The sequence below is a fragment of the Cyclopterus lumpus genome, chromosome 9 (assembly GCF_009769545.1).
Source record: "Cyclopterus lumpus isolate fCycLum1 chromosome 9, fCycLum1.pri, whole genome shotgun sequence".
Taxonomy (NCBI): Eukaryota; Metazoa; Chordata; class Actinopteri; order Perciformes; family Cyclopteridae; genus Cyclopterus; species Cyclopterus lumpus.
In genome coordinates, this window is record NC_046974.1 from 532,501 (window position 1) to 549,905 (window position 17,405).

The 17,405-nt window shown below is 44.0% G+C and overlaps 1 protein-coding gene across 2 annotated transcripts in view; it reads right to left on the reverse strand.

Annotated features, from left to right (window-relative positions):
• The window catches only part of qsox2 (quiescin Q6 sulfhydryl oxidase 2), a 20,816-nt gene extending 4,055 nt beyond the window's left edge, over nucleotides 1-16,761 (reverse strand). The window contains exons 1-10 of one of the 2 annotated variants that reach the window (XM_034542558.1): nucleotides 16,435-16,761; nucleotides 15,946-16,341; nucleotides 11,756-11,856; nucleotides 6,496-6,544; nucleotides 1,482-1,587; nucleotides 1,312-1,402; nucleotides 1,067-1,212; nucleotides 834-977; nucleotides 624-753; nucleotides 358-480 (exon numbers count right to left, since the gene is read on the reverse strand). In XM_034542558.1, coding sequence (XP_034398449.1) covers nucleotides 358-480; nucleotides 624-753; nucleotides 834-977; nucleotides 1,067-1,212; nucleotides 1,312-1,402; nucleotides 1,482-1,587; nucleotides 6,496-6,544; nucleotides 11,756-11,856; nucleotides 15,946-16,180 — 1,125 coding nt within the window. In that variant the 5' untranslated portion in view covers nucleotides 16,181-16,341; nucleotides 16,435-16,761. Of the gene's footprint in view, nucleotides 1-357; nucleotides 481-623; nucleotides 754-833; nucleotides 978-1,066; nucleotides 1,213-1,311; nucleotides 1,403-1,481; nucleotides 1,588-6,495; nucleotides 6,545-11,755; nucleotides 11,857-15,945 lie in introns of both variants that reach the window. The other variant, XM_034542557.1, reaches the window with a different exon arrangement.
• Nucleotides 16,762-17,405: the final 644 nt, after the last annotated feature.

Genomic DNA, 17,405 nt, shown 5'->3' on the forward strand with positions numbered 1-17,405 from the left:
GAGAGAGAGAGATGGGTACAGAGAGAGAGAGAGAGACGGGTACAGAGAGAGAGAGAGAGAGAGATGGGTACAGAGAGAGAGAGAGAGACGGGTACAGAGAGAGAGAGAGAGAGAGATGGGTACAGAGAGAGAGAGAGAGACGGGTACAGAGAGAGAGAGAGAGAGACGGGTACAGAGAGAGAGAGAGAGAGAGAGAGCGAGATGGGTACAGAGAGAGAGAGAGAGAGACGGGTACAGAGAGAGAGAGAGAGACGGGTACAGAGAGAGAGAGAGAGAAAGACGGGTACAGAGAGAGAGAGAGAGACGGGTACAGAGAGACAGGTTCTAGCTATTGTTCTGCGTGTGCGTGCGTCTCACCCTCATCTTGTTGTCCACCAGGTCCAGGACGGCCTGGTAGGGGATTCGTGGAAGAGGCAGACTGAGCAGCCAATCGGAGAGCGTCTCCATCAGCTTCACCACGGAGCCTCCACCTGGATACAACTGCACAGGTAGAGAGACTCACATTCTTCTTCTTCCTGCTGCAGCATTGTGGGTAATGTGGGCCCAACACATTCAGACTGAACTGAATCAAACTAACGAGGACATTCAAATCCGAATTAAGAATAAATAAAAACAGCCGCTACCTTTGCGACCAACGTAACAAAGTCCTTAAAGATCTTTAGCTCCTCCCCCTCTAGGGTATTGTGGGTAGCCAGCTCGACTCTCAGCAGGTAGTGGAGGGCTGACTCCAGATCAGCCGCGTACACCTTCGACCTGCATACACAAACAGGTTCAGACTCCCCAGACCAGCAGCACTGAGCTGGTCTGCCCGGATCCCCGACCGGGTCTCTAACCTGTCGAAGTCTCTCCAGGGTTCGCTGCCCTGCTTGTCCGTCACCACCGGGACGCCACTGGTGCTGCTGGTAGACCTCAACCTGCGATGAACTCCTGGTAACGTCCTCAACAAGGAGGAGAAGAAGAAACGCAACCGCTTCTGACTGGAGGAGGAAGAGGAACACAAGCAGAAGAGTAAATAGTGTCCTGTGTGTGTGTGTGTGTGTGTGTGTGTGTGTGTGTGTGCACTCACACGTGCAGGTGTGTGTGTGTTGCATTCGGGTGCAGCAGGTAAACGGAGGGGAAGGTTGTGATCTTCAGAGCATCCAGCAGAGGGAGCTCAGAGCTCAGAGCCCTCTTCACCTCCACTCCGTAGTACTGCAGCAGGTCCAGGATCACCTGAGAAACAGACAGGTAGGGAGAGACAGTTGAGGAACATCCACACCAAGAAGGACTTAAAATCCCTGGTTTTAAAAGGTCCGCTTCATCATGAGGTACCTCTCGTCCTACGTAGGAGTCCGGTTCCTCTACGATGATGGCGGTGTAGTGGTCTGACCTTTGACCCAGCAGAGGGAGAAGCTCCACAGAACTAGAAACATAACCATCAGAGTCTCAGATCAGGACTAGTCACTCATTCTGGATCTGTCGGTTTGGTCGGGTTCTGGTACCTGTATGCTTTCAGTGGAGGACAGTGGTCTGGCCAGTCTACCTTGGTGTGGTTCTGCAGGATGTTCACCATCAACTGTCTCACTGACTGGATCTCTCTGTTGGCACCTAGAGACAGAGAGACGGGTAAAGAAACAGAGACGGTACGGCGACAGAGAGAGAGACGGGTACAGAGAGACAGGTACAGAGACAGAGAGAGAGACGGGTAAAGAAACAGAGACGGTACGGCGACAGAGAGAGAGACGGGTACAGAGAGACAGGTACAGAGACAGAGAGAGAGAGACGAGTAAAGAAACAGAGACGGTACGGCGACAGAAAGAGAGACGGGTACAGAGAGAGAGAGAGAGATGGTGTGGTGTATTCTCCGCTTCCTTAGAAGATCAGCTTATAAGATACCGTTCCACATAGTTGCCCTTTGACCTGTTGGAGAGGGGTCTGTCCCTGTTAAGAGGCCTTTGTGTGACCTCGTCTGTTACTTCTTAATCTTGATATATGGTACACATTCCTGTGTCTAAAAAGTAAGTGTATAGATTGGGGGTTCCTGAGTCACGTTAGGTATCTCAGGGTCTGGGCACGACGAAGTGGCTATATAACTGAGTCTCAGTAGATCTTCCATTTGGCTGAGAAGCTTCTCCGAGCGATCTAGACGCTCGTCCTGACCTGTGATTCCTCTCTGTAATAAACTCTATTATAACAGAAAGAACAGTGTCCGCGGAGATTCCTTCATCCTCATTCTTCAACATCACTGCCGCTTGAAAGATACGACAATGGGTACAGAGAGAGAGAGAGACAGAGAGACGGGTACAGAGAGAGAGAGAGACGGGTACAGAGAGAGAGACGGGTACAGAGAGAGAGACGGGTACAGAGAGAGAGAGACGGGTACAGAGAGAGAGAGACGGGTACAGAGAGAGACAGAGAGACGGGTACAGAGAGAGAGAGAGACGGGTACAGAGAGAGACGGGTACAGAGAGAGAGAGACGGGTACAGAGAGAGATGGGTACAGAGAGAGAGAGAGACGGGTACAGAGAGAGAGAGAGACGGGTACAGAGAGAGAGAGACGGGTACAGAGAGAGAGAGACGGGTACAGAGAGAGAGAAACGGGTACAGAGAGAGAGAGACGGGTACAGAGAGAGAGAGACGGGTACAGAGAGAGAGAGATGGGTACAGAGAGAGAGAGAGAGACGGGTACAGAGAGAGAGAGAGACGGGTACAGAGAGAGAGAGAGACGGGTACAGAGACAGAGACGGGTACAGAGAGAGAGAGATGGGTACAGAGAGAGAGAGAGAGACGGGTACAGAGAGAGAGAGATACAGAGAGACGGGTACAGAGAGAGAGAGAGAGACAGAGAGACGGGTACAGAGAGAGAGAGAGAGACGGGTACAGAGAGAGAGAGAGAGACAGAGAGACGGGTACAGAGAGAGAGAGAGAGACAGAGAGACGGGTACAGAGAGAGAGAGAGACGGGTACAGAGAGAGAGAGAGACAGAGAGACGGGTACAGAGAGAGAGAGAGAGAGACGGGTACAGAGAGAGAGAGAGAGACGGGTACAGAGAGAGAGAGAGACAGAGAGACGGGTACAGAGAGAGAGAGAGACGGGTACAGAGAGAGAGAGAGACAGAGAGACGGGTACAGAGAGAGAGAGAGAGAGACGGGTACAGAGACAGAGAGACGGGTACAGAGAGAGAGAGAGAGAGACGGGTACAAGAGAGAGACGGGTACAGAGACAGAGAGAGACGGGTACAGACAGAGAGACGGGTACAGAGAGAGAGAGAGAGAGACGGGTACAGAGACAGAGAGACGGGTACAGAGAGAGAGAGAGAGACGGGTACAGAGACAGAGAGACGGGTACAGAGAGAGAGAGAGAGAGACGGGTACAGAGAGAGAGAGAGAGAGAGAGACGGGTACAGAGACAGAGAGACGGGTACAGAGAGAGAGAGACGGGTACAAGAGAGAGACGGGTACAGAGACAGAGAGAGACGGGTACAGAGAGAGAGAGAGACGGGTACAGAGAGAGAGAGAGAGAGAGAGAGACGGGTACAGAGACAGAGAGACGGGTACAGAGACAGAGAGACGGGTACAGAGAGAAAGAGAGAGACGGGTACAGAGACAGAGAGAGACGGGTACAGAGAGAGAGAGAGAGACTGGTACAGAGAGAGAGAGAGAGACGGGTACAGAGACAGAGAGACGGGTACAGAGAGAGAGAGAGAGAGAGAGACAGAGAGACGGGTACAGAGAGAGAGAGAGACGGGTACAGAGAGAGAGAGAGACAGAGAGACGGGTACAGAGAGAGAGAGACGGGTACAGAGACAGACGGGTACAGAGAGAGAGAGATGGGTACAGAGACAGAGAGAGACGGGTACAGAGAGAGAGAGATGGGTACAGAGAGAGAGAGAGAGACGGGTACAGAGAGAGAGACGGGTACAGAGAGAGAGAGAGACGGGTACAGAGAGAGAGAGATGGGTACAGAGAGAGAGAGAGAGACGGGTACAGAGAGAGAGACGGGTACAGAGAGAGAGAGAGACGGGTACAGAGAGAGAGAAAGACAGAGAGACGGGTACAGAGAGAGAGAGAGACAGAGAGACGGGTACAGAGAGAGAGAGAGAGACGGGTACAGAGAGAGAGAGAGACAGAGAGACGGGTACAGAGAGAGAGAGATACAGAGAGACGGGTACAGAGAGAGAGAGAGACAGAGAGACGGGTACAGAGAGAGAGAGAGAGACAGAGAGACGGGTACAGAGAGAGAGAGAGAGACGGGTACAGAGAGAGAGAGAGAGACAGAGAGACGGGTACAGAGAGAGAGAGAGAGACAGAGAGACGGGTACAGAGAGAGAGAGAGACGGGTACAGAGAGAGAGAGAGACAGAGAGACGGGTACAGAGAGAGAGAGAGAGAGACGGGTACAGAGAGAGAGAGAGAGAGACGGGTACAGAGAGAGAGAGAGACAGAGAGACGGGTACAGAGAGAGAGAGAGACGGGTACAGAGAGAGAGAGAGACAGAGAGACGGGTACAGAGAGAGAGAGAGAGAGACGGGTACAGAGACAGAGAGACGGGTACAGAGAGAGAGAGAGAGACGGGTACAAGAGAGAGACGGGTACAGAGACAGAGAGAGACGGGTACAGACAGAGAGACGGGTACAGAGAGAGAGAGAGAGAGACGGGTACAGAGACAGAGAGACGGGTACAGAGAGAGAGAGAGAGACGGGTACAGAGACAGAGAGACGGGTACAGAGAGAGAGAGAGAGAGACGGGTACAGAGAGAGAGAGAGAGAGACGGGTACAGAGACAGAGAGACGGGTACAGAGAGAGAGAGACGGGTACAAGAGAGAGACGGGTACAGAGACAGAGAGAGACGGGTACAGAGAGAGAGAGAGACGGGTACAGAGAGAGAGAGAGAGAGACGGGTACAGAGACAGAGAGACGGGTACAGAGACAGAGAGACGGGTACAGAGAGAGAGAGAGAGACGGGTACAGAGACAGAGAGACGGGTACAGAGAGAGACAGAGAGAGACGGGTACAGAGAGAGAGAGAGAGAGACGGGTACAGAGACAGAGAGACGGGTACAGAGAGAGAGAGAGAGAGAGAGACAGAGAGACGGGTACAGAGAGAGAGAGAGACGGGTACAGAGAGAGAGAGAGACAGAGAGACGGGTACAGAGAGAGAGAGACGGGTACAGAGACAGACGGGTACAGAGAGAGAGAGACGGGTACAGAGAGAGAGAGAGAGAGAGACGGGTACAGAGAGACAGAGATGGGTACAGAGAGAGAGAGAGAGACGGGTACAGAGACAGACGGGTACAGAGAGAGAGAGACGGGTACAGAGAGAGAGAGAGAGACGGGTACAGAGAGAGAGAGAGACAGAGAGACGGGTACAGAGAGAGAGAGAGACGGGTACAGAGACAGACGGGTACAGAGAGAGAGAGATGGGTACAGAGAGAGAGAGAGACAGAGAGACGGGTACAGAGAGAGAGAGAGAGACGGGTACAGAGAGAGAGAGAGACAGAGAGACGGGTACAGAGAGAGAGAGAGACGGGTACAGAGACAGACAGGTACAGAGAGAGAGAGACGGGTACAGAGAGAGAGAGAGACAGAGAGACGGGTACAGAGAGAGAGAGAGACGGGTACAGAGACAGACGGGTACAGAGAGAGAGAGACGGGTACAGAGACAGACAGGTACAGAGAGAGAGAGACGGGTACAGAGACAGACAGGTACAGAGAGAGAGAGACGGGTACAGAGACAGAGAGACGGGTACAGAGACAGAGAGACGGGTACAGAGAGAGAGAGACGGGTACAGAGACAGAGAGACGGGTACAGAGACAGAGAGACGGGTACAGAGACAGAGAGACGGGTACAGAGACAGAGAGACGGGTACAGAGACAGAGAGACCTTGTCAACCCAAAGAACAGAATGTGTGGTCAGTGTTCTCCAGGTGAGGTTGAGACAGAGATGACCTCCTCAAGTACAAATATACAGAACACAGACGGACTTTATTGGACCGGATCAGCTCCAGGTCTCTGGTTCAGGTCTCTGGGTTCAGGTCTCTGGGTTCAGGTCTCTGGGTTCAGGTCTCTGGTTCAGGTCTCTGGGTTCAGGTCTCTGGGTTCAGGTCTCTGGGTTCAGGTCTCTGGGTTCAGGTCTCTGGTTCAGGTCTCTGGGTTCAGGTCTCTGGTTCAGGTCTCTGGGTTCAGGTCTCTGAGTCAACTCCCAGATCAAAGGTTTAGAGACACACACACACACGTCCCAAGACACACTGTATTTTCTTTCAATGTGATTATTTGTCATATTGTTATTATTATCCGTATGAATTGTATATATTTTTTTGTGTTGCTATGTCTCGTGGTTTGGCAATATTGTTGTTGCATCAATGCCAATAAAGCCTATTGAATTGAGAGAGAGAGAGAGAGACAGACAGGTGAGAGACAGACAGGTGAGAGAGAGACAGGTGAGAGAGAGAGACGGGTCTGAAGCAGCTGAATGTCTGAGTGACTCTTGAGTTTGAAGACAAAGGGAACGTGTCTCACCTCTGTAGAGCGTCCCTCTGTCTGTCTGCGGACTGTGAGCATGAAAGTACTGAGGACAAGAGAACATCATGACGTACTAGAACATCATGAAGTACTAGAACATCATGAAGTACTAGAGCATCATGAAGTAGTAGAACATCATGACGTACTAGAACATCATGAAGTAGTAGAGCATCATGAAGTACTAGAACATCATGAAGTAGTAGAGCATCATGAAGTACTAGAACATCATGACGTACTAGAACATCATGAAGTAGTAGAGCATCATGAAGTACTAGAACATCATGAAGTAGTAGAGCATCATGAAGTACTAGAACATCATGAAGTACTAGAACATCATGAAGTACTAGAACATCATGAAGTAGTAGAGCATCATGAAGTACTAGAACATCATGAAGTAGTACTAGAGCATCATGAAGTAGTACTAGAGCATCATGAAGTAGTACTAGAGCATCATGAAGTAGTACTAGAACATCATGAAGTAGTAGAACATCATGAAGTAGTACTAGAGCATCATGAAGTAGTACTAGAGCATCATGAAGTACTAGAACATCATGAAGTAGTAGAACATCATGAAGTAGTACTAGAGCATCATGAAGTAGTACTAGAGCATCATGAAGTACTAGAACATCATGAAGTAGTAGAACATCATGAAGTAGTACTAGAGCATCATGAAGTACTAGAACATCATGAAGTAGTAGAACATCATGAAGTAGTACTAGAGCATCATGAAGTAGTACTAGAGCATCATGAAGTAGTACTAGAACATCATGAAGTACTAGAGCATCATGAAGTAGTACTAGAGCATCATGAAGTAGTACTAGAGCATCATGAAGTACTAGAGCATCATGAAGTACTAGAACATCATGAAGTAGTACTAGAGCATCATGAAGTACTAGAACATCATGAAGTAGTACTAGAGCATCATGAAGTACTAGAACATCATGAAGTAGTACTAGAACATCATGAAGTAGTACTAGAGCATCATGAAGTAGTACTAGAGCATCATGAAGTACTAGAACATCATGAAGTACTAGAACATCATGAAGTACTAGAACATCATGAAGTACTAGAACATCATGTAGTACTAGAACATCATGAAGTAGTACTAGAGCATCATGAAGTAGTACTAGAGCATCATGAAGTACTAGAACATCATGAAGTACTAGAACATCATGAAGTACTAGAACATCATGAAGTAGTACTAGAGCATCATGAAGTACTAGAGCATCATGAAGTAGTACTAGAACATCATGAAGTACTAGAACATCATGAAGTAGTAGAACATCATGAAGTACTAGAACATCATGAAGTAGTAGAACATCATGAAGTAGTACTAGAGCATCATGAAGTACTAGAACATCATGAAGTACTAGAACATCATGAAGTAGTACTAGAGCATCATGAAGTACTAGAACATCATGAAGTAGTAGAACATCATGAAGTAGTACTAGAGCATCATGAAGTAGTACTAGAGCATCATGAAGTAGTACTAGAACATCATGAAGTACTAGAGCATCATGAAGTAGTACTAGAGCATCATGAAGTAGTACTAGAGCATCATGAAGTAGTACTAGAACATCATGAAGTAGTACTAGAGCATCATGAAGTACTAGAACATCATGAAGTAGTACTAGAACATCATGAAGTAGTACTAGAGCATCATGAAGTAGTACTAGAGCATCATGAAGTACTAGAACATCATGAAGTACTAGAACATCATGAAGTAGTACTAGAACATCATGAAGTAGTACTAGAGCATCATGAAGTAGTACTAGAGCATCATGAAGTACTAGAACATCATGAAGTACTAGAACATCATGAAGTACTAGAACATCATGAAGTACTAGAACATCATGAAGTACTAGAGCATCATGAAGTAGTACTAGAACATCATGAAGTACTAGAACATCATGAAGTAGTAGAACATCATGAAGTACTAGAACATCATGAAGTAGTAGAACATCATGAAGTAGTACTAGAGCATCATGAAGTACTAGAACATCATGAAGTACTAGAACATCATGAAGTACTAGAACATCATGAAGTAGTAGAACATCATGAAGTAGTACTAGAGCATCATGAAGTACTAGAACATCATGAAGTACTAGAACATCATGAAGTACTAGAGCATCATGAAGTACTAGAGCATCATGAAGTAGTACTAGAACATCATGAAGTACTAGAACATCATGAAGTACTAGAGCATCATGAAGTACTAGAACATCATGAAGTAGTAGAGCATCATGAAGTACTAGAGCATCATGAAGTACTAGAACATCATGAAGTACTAGAGCATCATGAAGTAGTACTAGAACATCATGAAGTACTAGAACATCATGAAGTACTAGAACATCATGAAGTAGTACTAGAACATCATGAAGTAGTACTAGAGCATCATGAAGTACTAGAACATCATGAAGTACTAGAACATGAAGTACTAGAGCATCATGAAGTACTAGAACATCATGAAGTAGTACTAGAGCATCATTAAGTAGTACTAGAGCATCATGAAGTACTAGAACATCATGAAGTACTAGAACATCATGAAGTACTAGAACATCATGAAGTAGTACTAGAGCATCATGAAGTACTAGAACATCATGAAGTAGTACTAGAGCATCATGAAGTACTAGAACATCATGAAGTAGTACTAGAGCATCATGAAGTACTAGAACATCATGAAGTAGTACTAGAGCATCATGAAGTACTAGAACATCATGAAGTACTAGAACATCATGAAGTACTAGAGCATCATGAAGTACTAGAGCATCATGAAGTAGTACTAGAGCATCATGAAGTACTAGAACATCATGAAGTACTAGAACATCATGAAGTACTAGAACATCATGAAGTAGTACTAGAGCATCATGAAGTACTAGAACATCATGAAGTAGTACTAGAGCATCATGAAGTACTAGAACATCATGAAGTAGTACTAGAGCATCATGAAGTACTAGAACATCATGAAGTAGTACTAGAGCATCATGAAGTACTAGAACATCATGAAGTACTAGAACATCATGAAGTACTAGAGCATCATGAAGTACTAGAACATCATGAAGTACTAGAACATCATGAAGTACTAGAGCATCATGAAGTACTAGAACATCATGAAGTAGTACTAGAGCATCATGAAGTAGTACTAGAGCATCATGAAGTACTAGAACATCATGAAGTAGTACTAGAGCATCATGAAGTACTAGAACATCATGAAGTAGTACTAGAGCATCATGAAGTAGTACTAGAGCATCATGAAGTACTAGAACATCATGAAGTACTAGAACATCATGAAGTAGTACTAGAGCATCATGAAGTACTAGAACATCATGAAGTAGTACTAGAGCATCATGAAGTACTAGAACATCATGAAGTAGTACTAGAGCATCATGAAGTACTAGAACATCATGAAGTAGTACTAGAGCATCATGAAGTACTAGAACATCATGAAGTACTAGAGCATCATGAAGTACTAGAACATCATGAAGTAGTAGAACATCATGAAGTAGTACTAGAGCATCATGAAGTACTAGAACATCATGAAGTAGTAGAACATCATGAAGTACTAGAGCATCATGAAGTACTAGAACATCATGAAGTAGTAGAACATCATGAAGTAGTACTAGAGCATCATGAAGTAGTACTAGAGCATCATGAAGTAGTACTAGAGCATCATGAAGTACTAGAACATCATGAAGTAGTACTAGAGCATCATGAAGTACTAGAACATCATGAAGTACTAGAACATCATGAAGTACTAGAACATCATGAAGTACTAGAGCATCATGAAGTACTAGAACATCATGAAGTAGTACTAGAGCATCATGAAGTACTAGAACATCATGAAGTACTAGAACATCATGAAGTACTAGAACATCATGAAGTACTAGAACATCATGAAGTAGTACTAGAACATCATGAAGTAGTACTAGAGCATCATGAAGTACTAGAACATCATGAAGTACTAGAACATCATGAAGTAGTACTAGAGCATCATGAAGTACTAGAGCATCATGAAGTAGTACTAGAACATCATGAAGTACTAGAACATCATGAAGTAGTACTAGAGCATCATGAAGTACTAGAACATCATGAAGTACTAGAACATCATGAAGTAGTACTAGAGCATCATGAAGTACTAGAACATCATGAAGTACTAGAACATCATGAAGTACTAGAACATCATGAAGTACTAGAGCATCATGAAGTACTAGAACATCATGAAGTAGTACTAGAGCATCATGAAGTACTAGAACATCATGAAGTACTAGAACATCATGAAGTACTAGAACATCATGAAGTACTAGAACATCATGAAGTAGTACTAGAACATCATGAAGTAGTACTAGAGCATCATGAAGTACTAGAACATCATGAAGTAGTAGAACATCATGAAGTAGTACTAGAGCATCATGAAGTACTAGAGCATCATGAAGTAGTACTAGAACATCATGAAGTACTAGAGCATCATGAAGTACTAGAACATCATGAAGTAGTACTAGAACATCATGAAGTACTAGAGCATCATGAAGTACTAGAGCATCATGAAGTACTAGAACATCATGAAGTAGTACTAGAGAATCATGAAGTACTAGAACATCATGAAGTAGTACTAGAGCATCATGAAGTACTAGAACATCATGAAGTACTACTAGAACATCATGAAGTAGTACTAGAGCATCATGAAGTACTAGAACATCATGAAGTACTAGAACATCATGAAGTAGTACTAGAGCATCATGAAGTACTAGAACATCATGAAGTAGTACTAGATCATCATGAAGTACTAGAGCATCATGAAGTACTAGAACATCATGAAGTACTAGAACATCATGAAGTAGTACTAGAGCATCATGAAGTACTAGAACATCATGAAGTAGTACTAGAGCATCATGAAGTACTAGAACATCATGAAGTACTAGAACATCATGAAGTAGTACTAGAACATCATGAAGTACTAGAACATCATGAAGTACTAGAACATCATGAAGTAGTACTAGAACATCATGAAGTACTAGAACATCATGAAGTACTAGAACATCATGAAGTACTAGAACACATCATGATGTAGTACTAAAATACATCATGTAGTACAATAACATCATGAAATAGTACTAGAACATCATGAAGTAGTACTAGAACACAGAAAAAGAAAAATATCATCAAGTAGACAGTAGACAGTATAAATTGAGCACATACTAGTACACATACTAGTACACAGCAGTAGTACACAGCAGTAGCACTCAGTACACAGTAGTACCTTGAATGTCGGGTAGAACTTGATGCTGAAGTCTTTACAGACGTCAAAGTTTTCTTCCTGAGCGCAGTCCACAACCCCGATGCTCACCACCTGCTGCCAGTCTAGGGGGGAAAGGTAGTTTAATATACTAATATATATATATATATATATATATATATATATATATATATATATATATATATACACATACATACATACATACATATATACACACACACATATACACACACACACACATATATATACACACACACACACACACACACGTATAGTGCTACAGGCTCACTGAGAATGACACTAGACTTGATAGCCCCACTGAAGAAGAAGACAGTGAGTCAAAGGAGGTTTGCTTCCTGGTAGAACCCTCAGACCCGCGACCTAAAGCAAACTTCACCAAAGCTTTAAAGCATATGGCGTTCCACCAATCTGGAAGAATCACGCTTAGTTTGGAGAGACAGTCTTAAAACATATAAAAAGGCTCTCCGTAATGCCAGAGCAGCCTATTACTCATCAGTAATAGAGAAAAATAAGAACAACCCCAGGGTTCTCTTTAGCACTGTAGCCAGGCTGACAGAGAGTCACAGCTCTGTGGAGCCGTGTATTCCTATAGACCTCAGTAGTAATGACTTCATGAACTTCTTCAATGAAAATAACTATTAGAGTATAGACCAGGGGTGGGCAAACTTTTTGGCTCAGGGGCCACATTGACTTTTAAAATTTGACAGACGGGCCGGGCCAGTATCAGATGGATGGAGAGCAGGGGCGTTTTCTTGTATTTTGAATTTGCTTGTTCACACTCGCTCAATGTAGACAGTTGCTAACTTCCCTTTATTTGCCTCAAGTAAACCTGAATGTAAGCAGGTAACACTCGTTAACTACTACCGACAGACACATTCTGTAACTACCTGGACTTACAGGTAAACCTGAATGTAAGCAGGTAACACTCGTTAAAACTACCGACAGACACATTCTGTAACTACCTGGACTTACAGGTAAACCTGAATGTAAGCAGGTAACACTCGTTAAAACTACAGACAGACACATTCTGTAACTACCTGAACTTACAGGTAAACCTGAATGTAAGCAGGTAACAGTCGTTAAAACTACCGACAGACACAAAAGCCAATAACTAAAAAGTAAAGAACCCATTTCAATGTAACAGTGTTGTTGGTCCGGGGCGGTGCAGTCCTGTGGGTTTGATGTGCGTTCGTTATGCCGAGGAAAAATACTCTGGATGCAGCTGTTAATTTTACAACTCTAAAACTCTTGTAGTACGAACCCCGTCTCCGGTGACAGAAAGTGACATGCCAAATTCAAATTACCGGAACTCTTCGAAAGTTAATGCTTTACGATGTAATGCCAAAGGATTGTGAACACTAAGAAGCGGCGTTTTCCAACGGTATGCGGTACATTACGGTGATCTCTTTCCAGCGGTATGCGGTACATTACGGTGATCTCCTTCCAGCGGTATGCGGTACATTACGGTGATCTCTTTCCAGCGGTATGCGGTACATTACGGTGATCTCTTTCCAGTGGTATGCGGTACATTACGGTGATCTCTTTCCAGTGGTATGCGGTACATTACGGTGATCTCTTTCCAGCGGTATGCGGTACATTACGGTGATCTCTTTCCAGCGGTATGCGGTACATTACGGTGATCTCTTTCCAGTGGTATGCGGTACATTACGGTGATCTCTTTCCAGCGGTATGCGGTACATTACGGTGATCTCTTTCCAGCGGTATGCGGTACATTACGGTGATCTCTTTCCAGCGGTATGTGGTACATTACGGTGATCTCTTTCCAGCGGTATGCGGTACATTACGGTGATCTCTTTCCAGTGGTATGCGGTACATTACGGTGATCTCTTTCCAGCGGTATGTGGTACATTACGGTGATCTCTTTCCAGAGGTATGCGGTACATTACGGTGATCTCTTTCCAGTGGTATGCATCGATGTTTCTTAATGCTCATTTATTGCTCAGCTCTTTCAGGCTGTTTGTGTGCGCGCTCTCCTATCAGATAAAGGACTCATCTCTGTACTGGTCTTGTTAGACCTTAGTGCTGATAAAGGACTCATCTCTGTACTGCTTTCGCCTCAATGACCACCAACGTTAATCACGGAGTTCCACAAGGTTCTGTGCTTGGACCAATTTTATTTACCTTATATATGCTTCCTTTGGGCAACATTATCAGGAAACACTCCATAAACTTTCATTGCTATGCAGACGATACTCAATTATATCTATGGATCAAACCAGAGGAGACCAACCAGCTCGCTAAAATTCAAGAATGTCTTAAAGACATAAAAACATGGATGACCTGCAACTTCCTGATGTTAAACTCAGACAAAACTGAAGTTATTTTACTGGCCCTGAACACCTCAGAGATCAATTATCTGGTGATGTGGTTTCTGTAGATGGCATTTCCCTGGCATCCAACACCACTGTAAAGAATCTCTAGTTATCTTTGACCCAGACTTGTCCTTTAACTCCACGTTAAGCAAATCTCAAGGATTGCATTTTTTCATCTACGTAACATTTCAAAAATCAGACACATCTTGTCCCAAAAAGATGCAGAAAAGCTGGTTCACGCGTTTGTTACTTCCAGACTAGATTACTGCAACTCCTTATTATCAGGCTGCTCTAATAAGTCTCTTAAGTCCCTTTCAGTTGATCCAGAATGCTGCAGCTCGTGTACTCACAAAAACTAAGAAAAGAGATCACATTACTCCTGTATTATTAGCTGCTCTGCACTGGCTCCCTGTAAAATCAAGAATCACATTTAAAATTCTTCTCCTCACCTACAAAGCCTTGATTGGTGATGCACCATCATATCTTAAGGAGCTTGTAGTACCACATTGCCCCACTAGAGTGCTGCTCTCACTAAATGCGGGGCTACTTGTGGTTCCTAGAGTCCTAAAAAGTAGGATGGGAGCCAGAGCCTTCAGTCATCAAGCTCCTCTTTTATGGAACCAGCTTCCACTTTCAGTCCTGGAGGCAGACACAGTCACCTCATTAAGAATAGACTTAAGACTTTCCTCTTTAATAGTGCTTATAGTTAGGGCTGAATCAGGTTTGCCCTGGTCCAGCCCCTTGATATGCTGCTATAGGCTTATAGGCTGCTGGGGGATGTTTTAGGATACACTGAGCACCTCTCTCCTCTTCTCTCTCTCCTTATGGATGAATTTACATCTCTCCATTGCACCTTATTAACTCTGCTTCCTCCCCGGAGTCGTTGTGACTTCACGTCTCATAGGGTCCATTGGACCTGGAGGTGTCTGATGCTGGTGATCCGGTCTGTCTGTCTCCAGTTCAAGAGACAGATGGAGACTAAAGACTGATTCACATAGTTTGTTCTGTGTGTTTAGTGTGTTTTATTATTATGCAATTATTATTATTGTCTTATGAAGATGTTTATAGCCAAAGGCTGTTTAAAAAAATGAATATTTGATTTATATTATTTCTCTTCTTTGACTTCTTTCAAGATTAAAGCTGATGAATAAAAAACATATTTCCAATAACCTTAAATCACAAACTAGCATTTTGTAACTTCCAGGAAGATATTTCAAGATAAAAGTTTATATTTACTTTCAAAAGGACTCGAAGGAGTTTAACTAGAAATAAATGATAAACAAAATGTGTTCATAGTTTGTACATAAGATCACCTGTTGTTGATTCAGTAGTGAATAAATGTGAGTCATTAGCTAGCTGAGCCAACAGCAGTTCAAAACCAGTTCTTATTAATTGATTTAATTACTGACAAAGCATCTCGTGGTCGTTTCTAGGATACCACAGGTGACCTAGTCATGTCCGACGATTGTGCGATATATCTCTATCTATATCTCTATCAGATATAGATAGAGATATAGATATAGAGAGAGAGATTAATACATTATTTATTGCGATCAATCAGCAGCGCGAATTGATCATTAATGACGTCATGATTCGTGTTTAACAGATTAATTTGTTTTCTTTTTAAACTTCATTGAACTGCGTTCAATAATCTGCTTTAAATCGCTGAAGCGACGCGAACCTCGTCAGCGACACGCGACAAAGAACCGGGCTCCGGTGTTGCTGTCTGGACCGGAGCCGAACCGGAGCCGAACCGGACACCGGCGGTGCTTTAACGTGAAGCTCCGCGGCACCGACGGACCGGGAGTCTGGTTTGAGTGGAGTCTGGAGCGGCGGTACCTTTGACGTCCTGCGCCAGAGCCCTCCACGTGCTGGAGTACTGGATGCAGTGTCCGCACCAGGACGAGTAGAACTGGACCAGCCAGGCCGAGGACGAGTTCCCCACGGCGAGCATCAGGCTGCCGCTGCCCAGGATCACCAGCGGGTCCTCATCCGTGTACAGCCGGGCCGCAGCTCCCACACACCCGGGCACGAGCCACAGGACGACCGCCGCCTGGAACCAGAACCGGAGCATCCCTGTCGAACCAACCGGGTGGGGTGGGATTAGCGGGGAGCCGCACCGAAAGCGGGCCGTCAGGGAGCAGCAGAGTCTGGGTCCGCGAGGAGCGGAGAGACGCGGTCCGACATGAGAGCGGAGACGTGTGTTTAGAGCGTTAAACGGACAGACGTATCACTCTGTACGGAAACAGAGAATCGAACCGGTTTTTGAACAGACCGACGTGATAACGGATCAATACAATGTAATGTAATGTAATAACGGATCAATACATGGGAACGATATCGATGAAGCTCATCGATCTTTAAACAACAATAACCGGTGAGCAGGAACGTGTTTTAACCCGCTCGGTGTGGTCGCTGTCGGCGCGGGTTTTCCTGAAGAGGGAAACGCTTCATAAGAGACGATCTTTCTCAAACTGAGTCTGCGCGTGGACTGACGAAACGACTGTGCTGCGTTCATGGGCCCTCGGAGACCTCTGGACTATTTCAGGAAAAGCTCTTTTCACATATAAATTGTAACCGATAAGATTAAAGGACTAATCATCAACATGTTACACAATTGAGATGTTTAATTTAAATGGAACTTTTTGAAATGAGGAACCATAATTTATTGAGTATTTTATCATTTGTGTTCTGGATGAATAAATATTGTTTATAAATAATCATAATATCAAAGTGTGTAAAAACCTCATGATACATTTTTGATATGCTATTTATTCTTATTATAATATTAAATCATAATAATTATCCCAACAATATGTATTATTAGTAGTAATACTTTTTGTAGTAGTATACTTATTTAGTTTGTATATATGTATTGTAGTTTTAGATTAGATAAAGTGTATACAGTGTCTCATTGTATATAAAGTGAAGTAGTGTAACGTCTATTGATGTTCATTTGAGGATATTTCTTGTGCAGTCTTATTGCAGTGGGTAGGAATGTTCTCCTGTATCAGGAATGTTCTCCTGTATCAGGAATGTTCTCCTGTAGTATCAGAAGTATTCTCCTGTATCAGGAATGTTCTCCTGTAGTATTAGGAATGTTCTCCTGTATCTGGAATGTTCTGTATCAGGAATGTTCTCCTGTATCAGGAATGTTCTTTATCAGGAATGTTCTGTATCAGGAATGTTCTCCTGCATAAGGAATGTTCTCCTGTATCTGGAATGTTCTCCTGTATCAGGAATGTTCTCCTGTAGTATTAGGAATGTTCTCCTGTATCAGGAATGTTCTCCTGTATCAG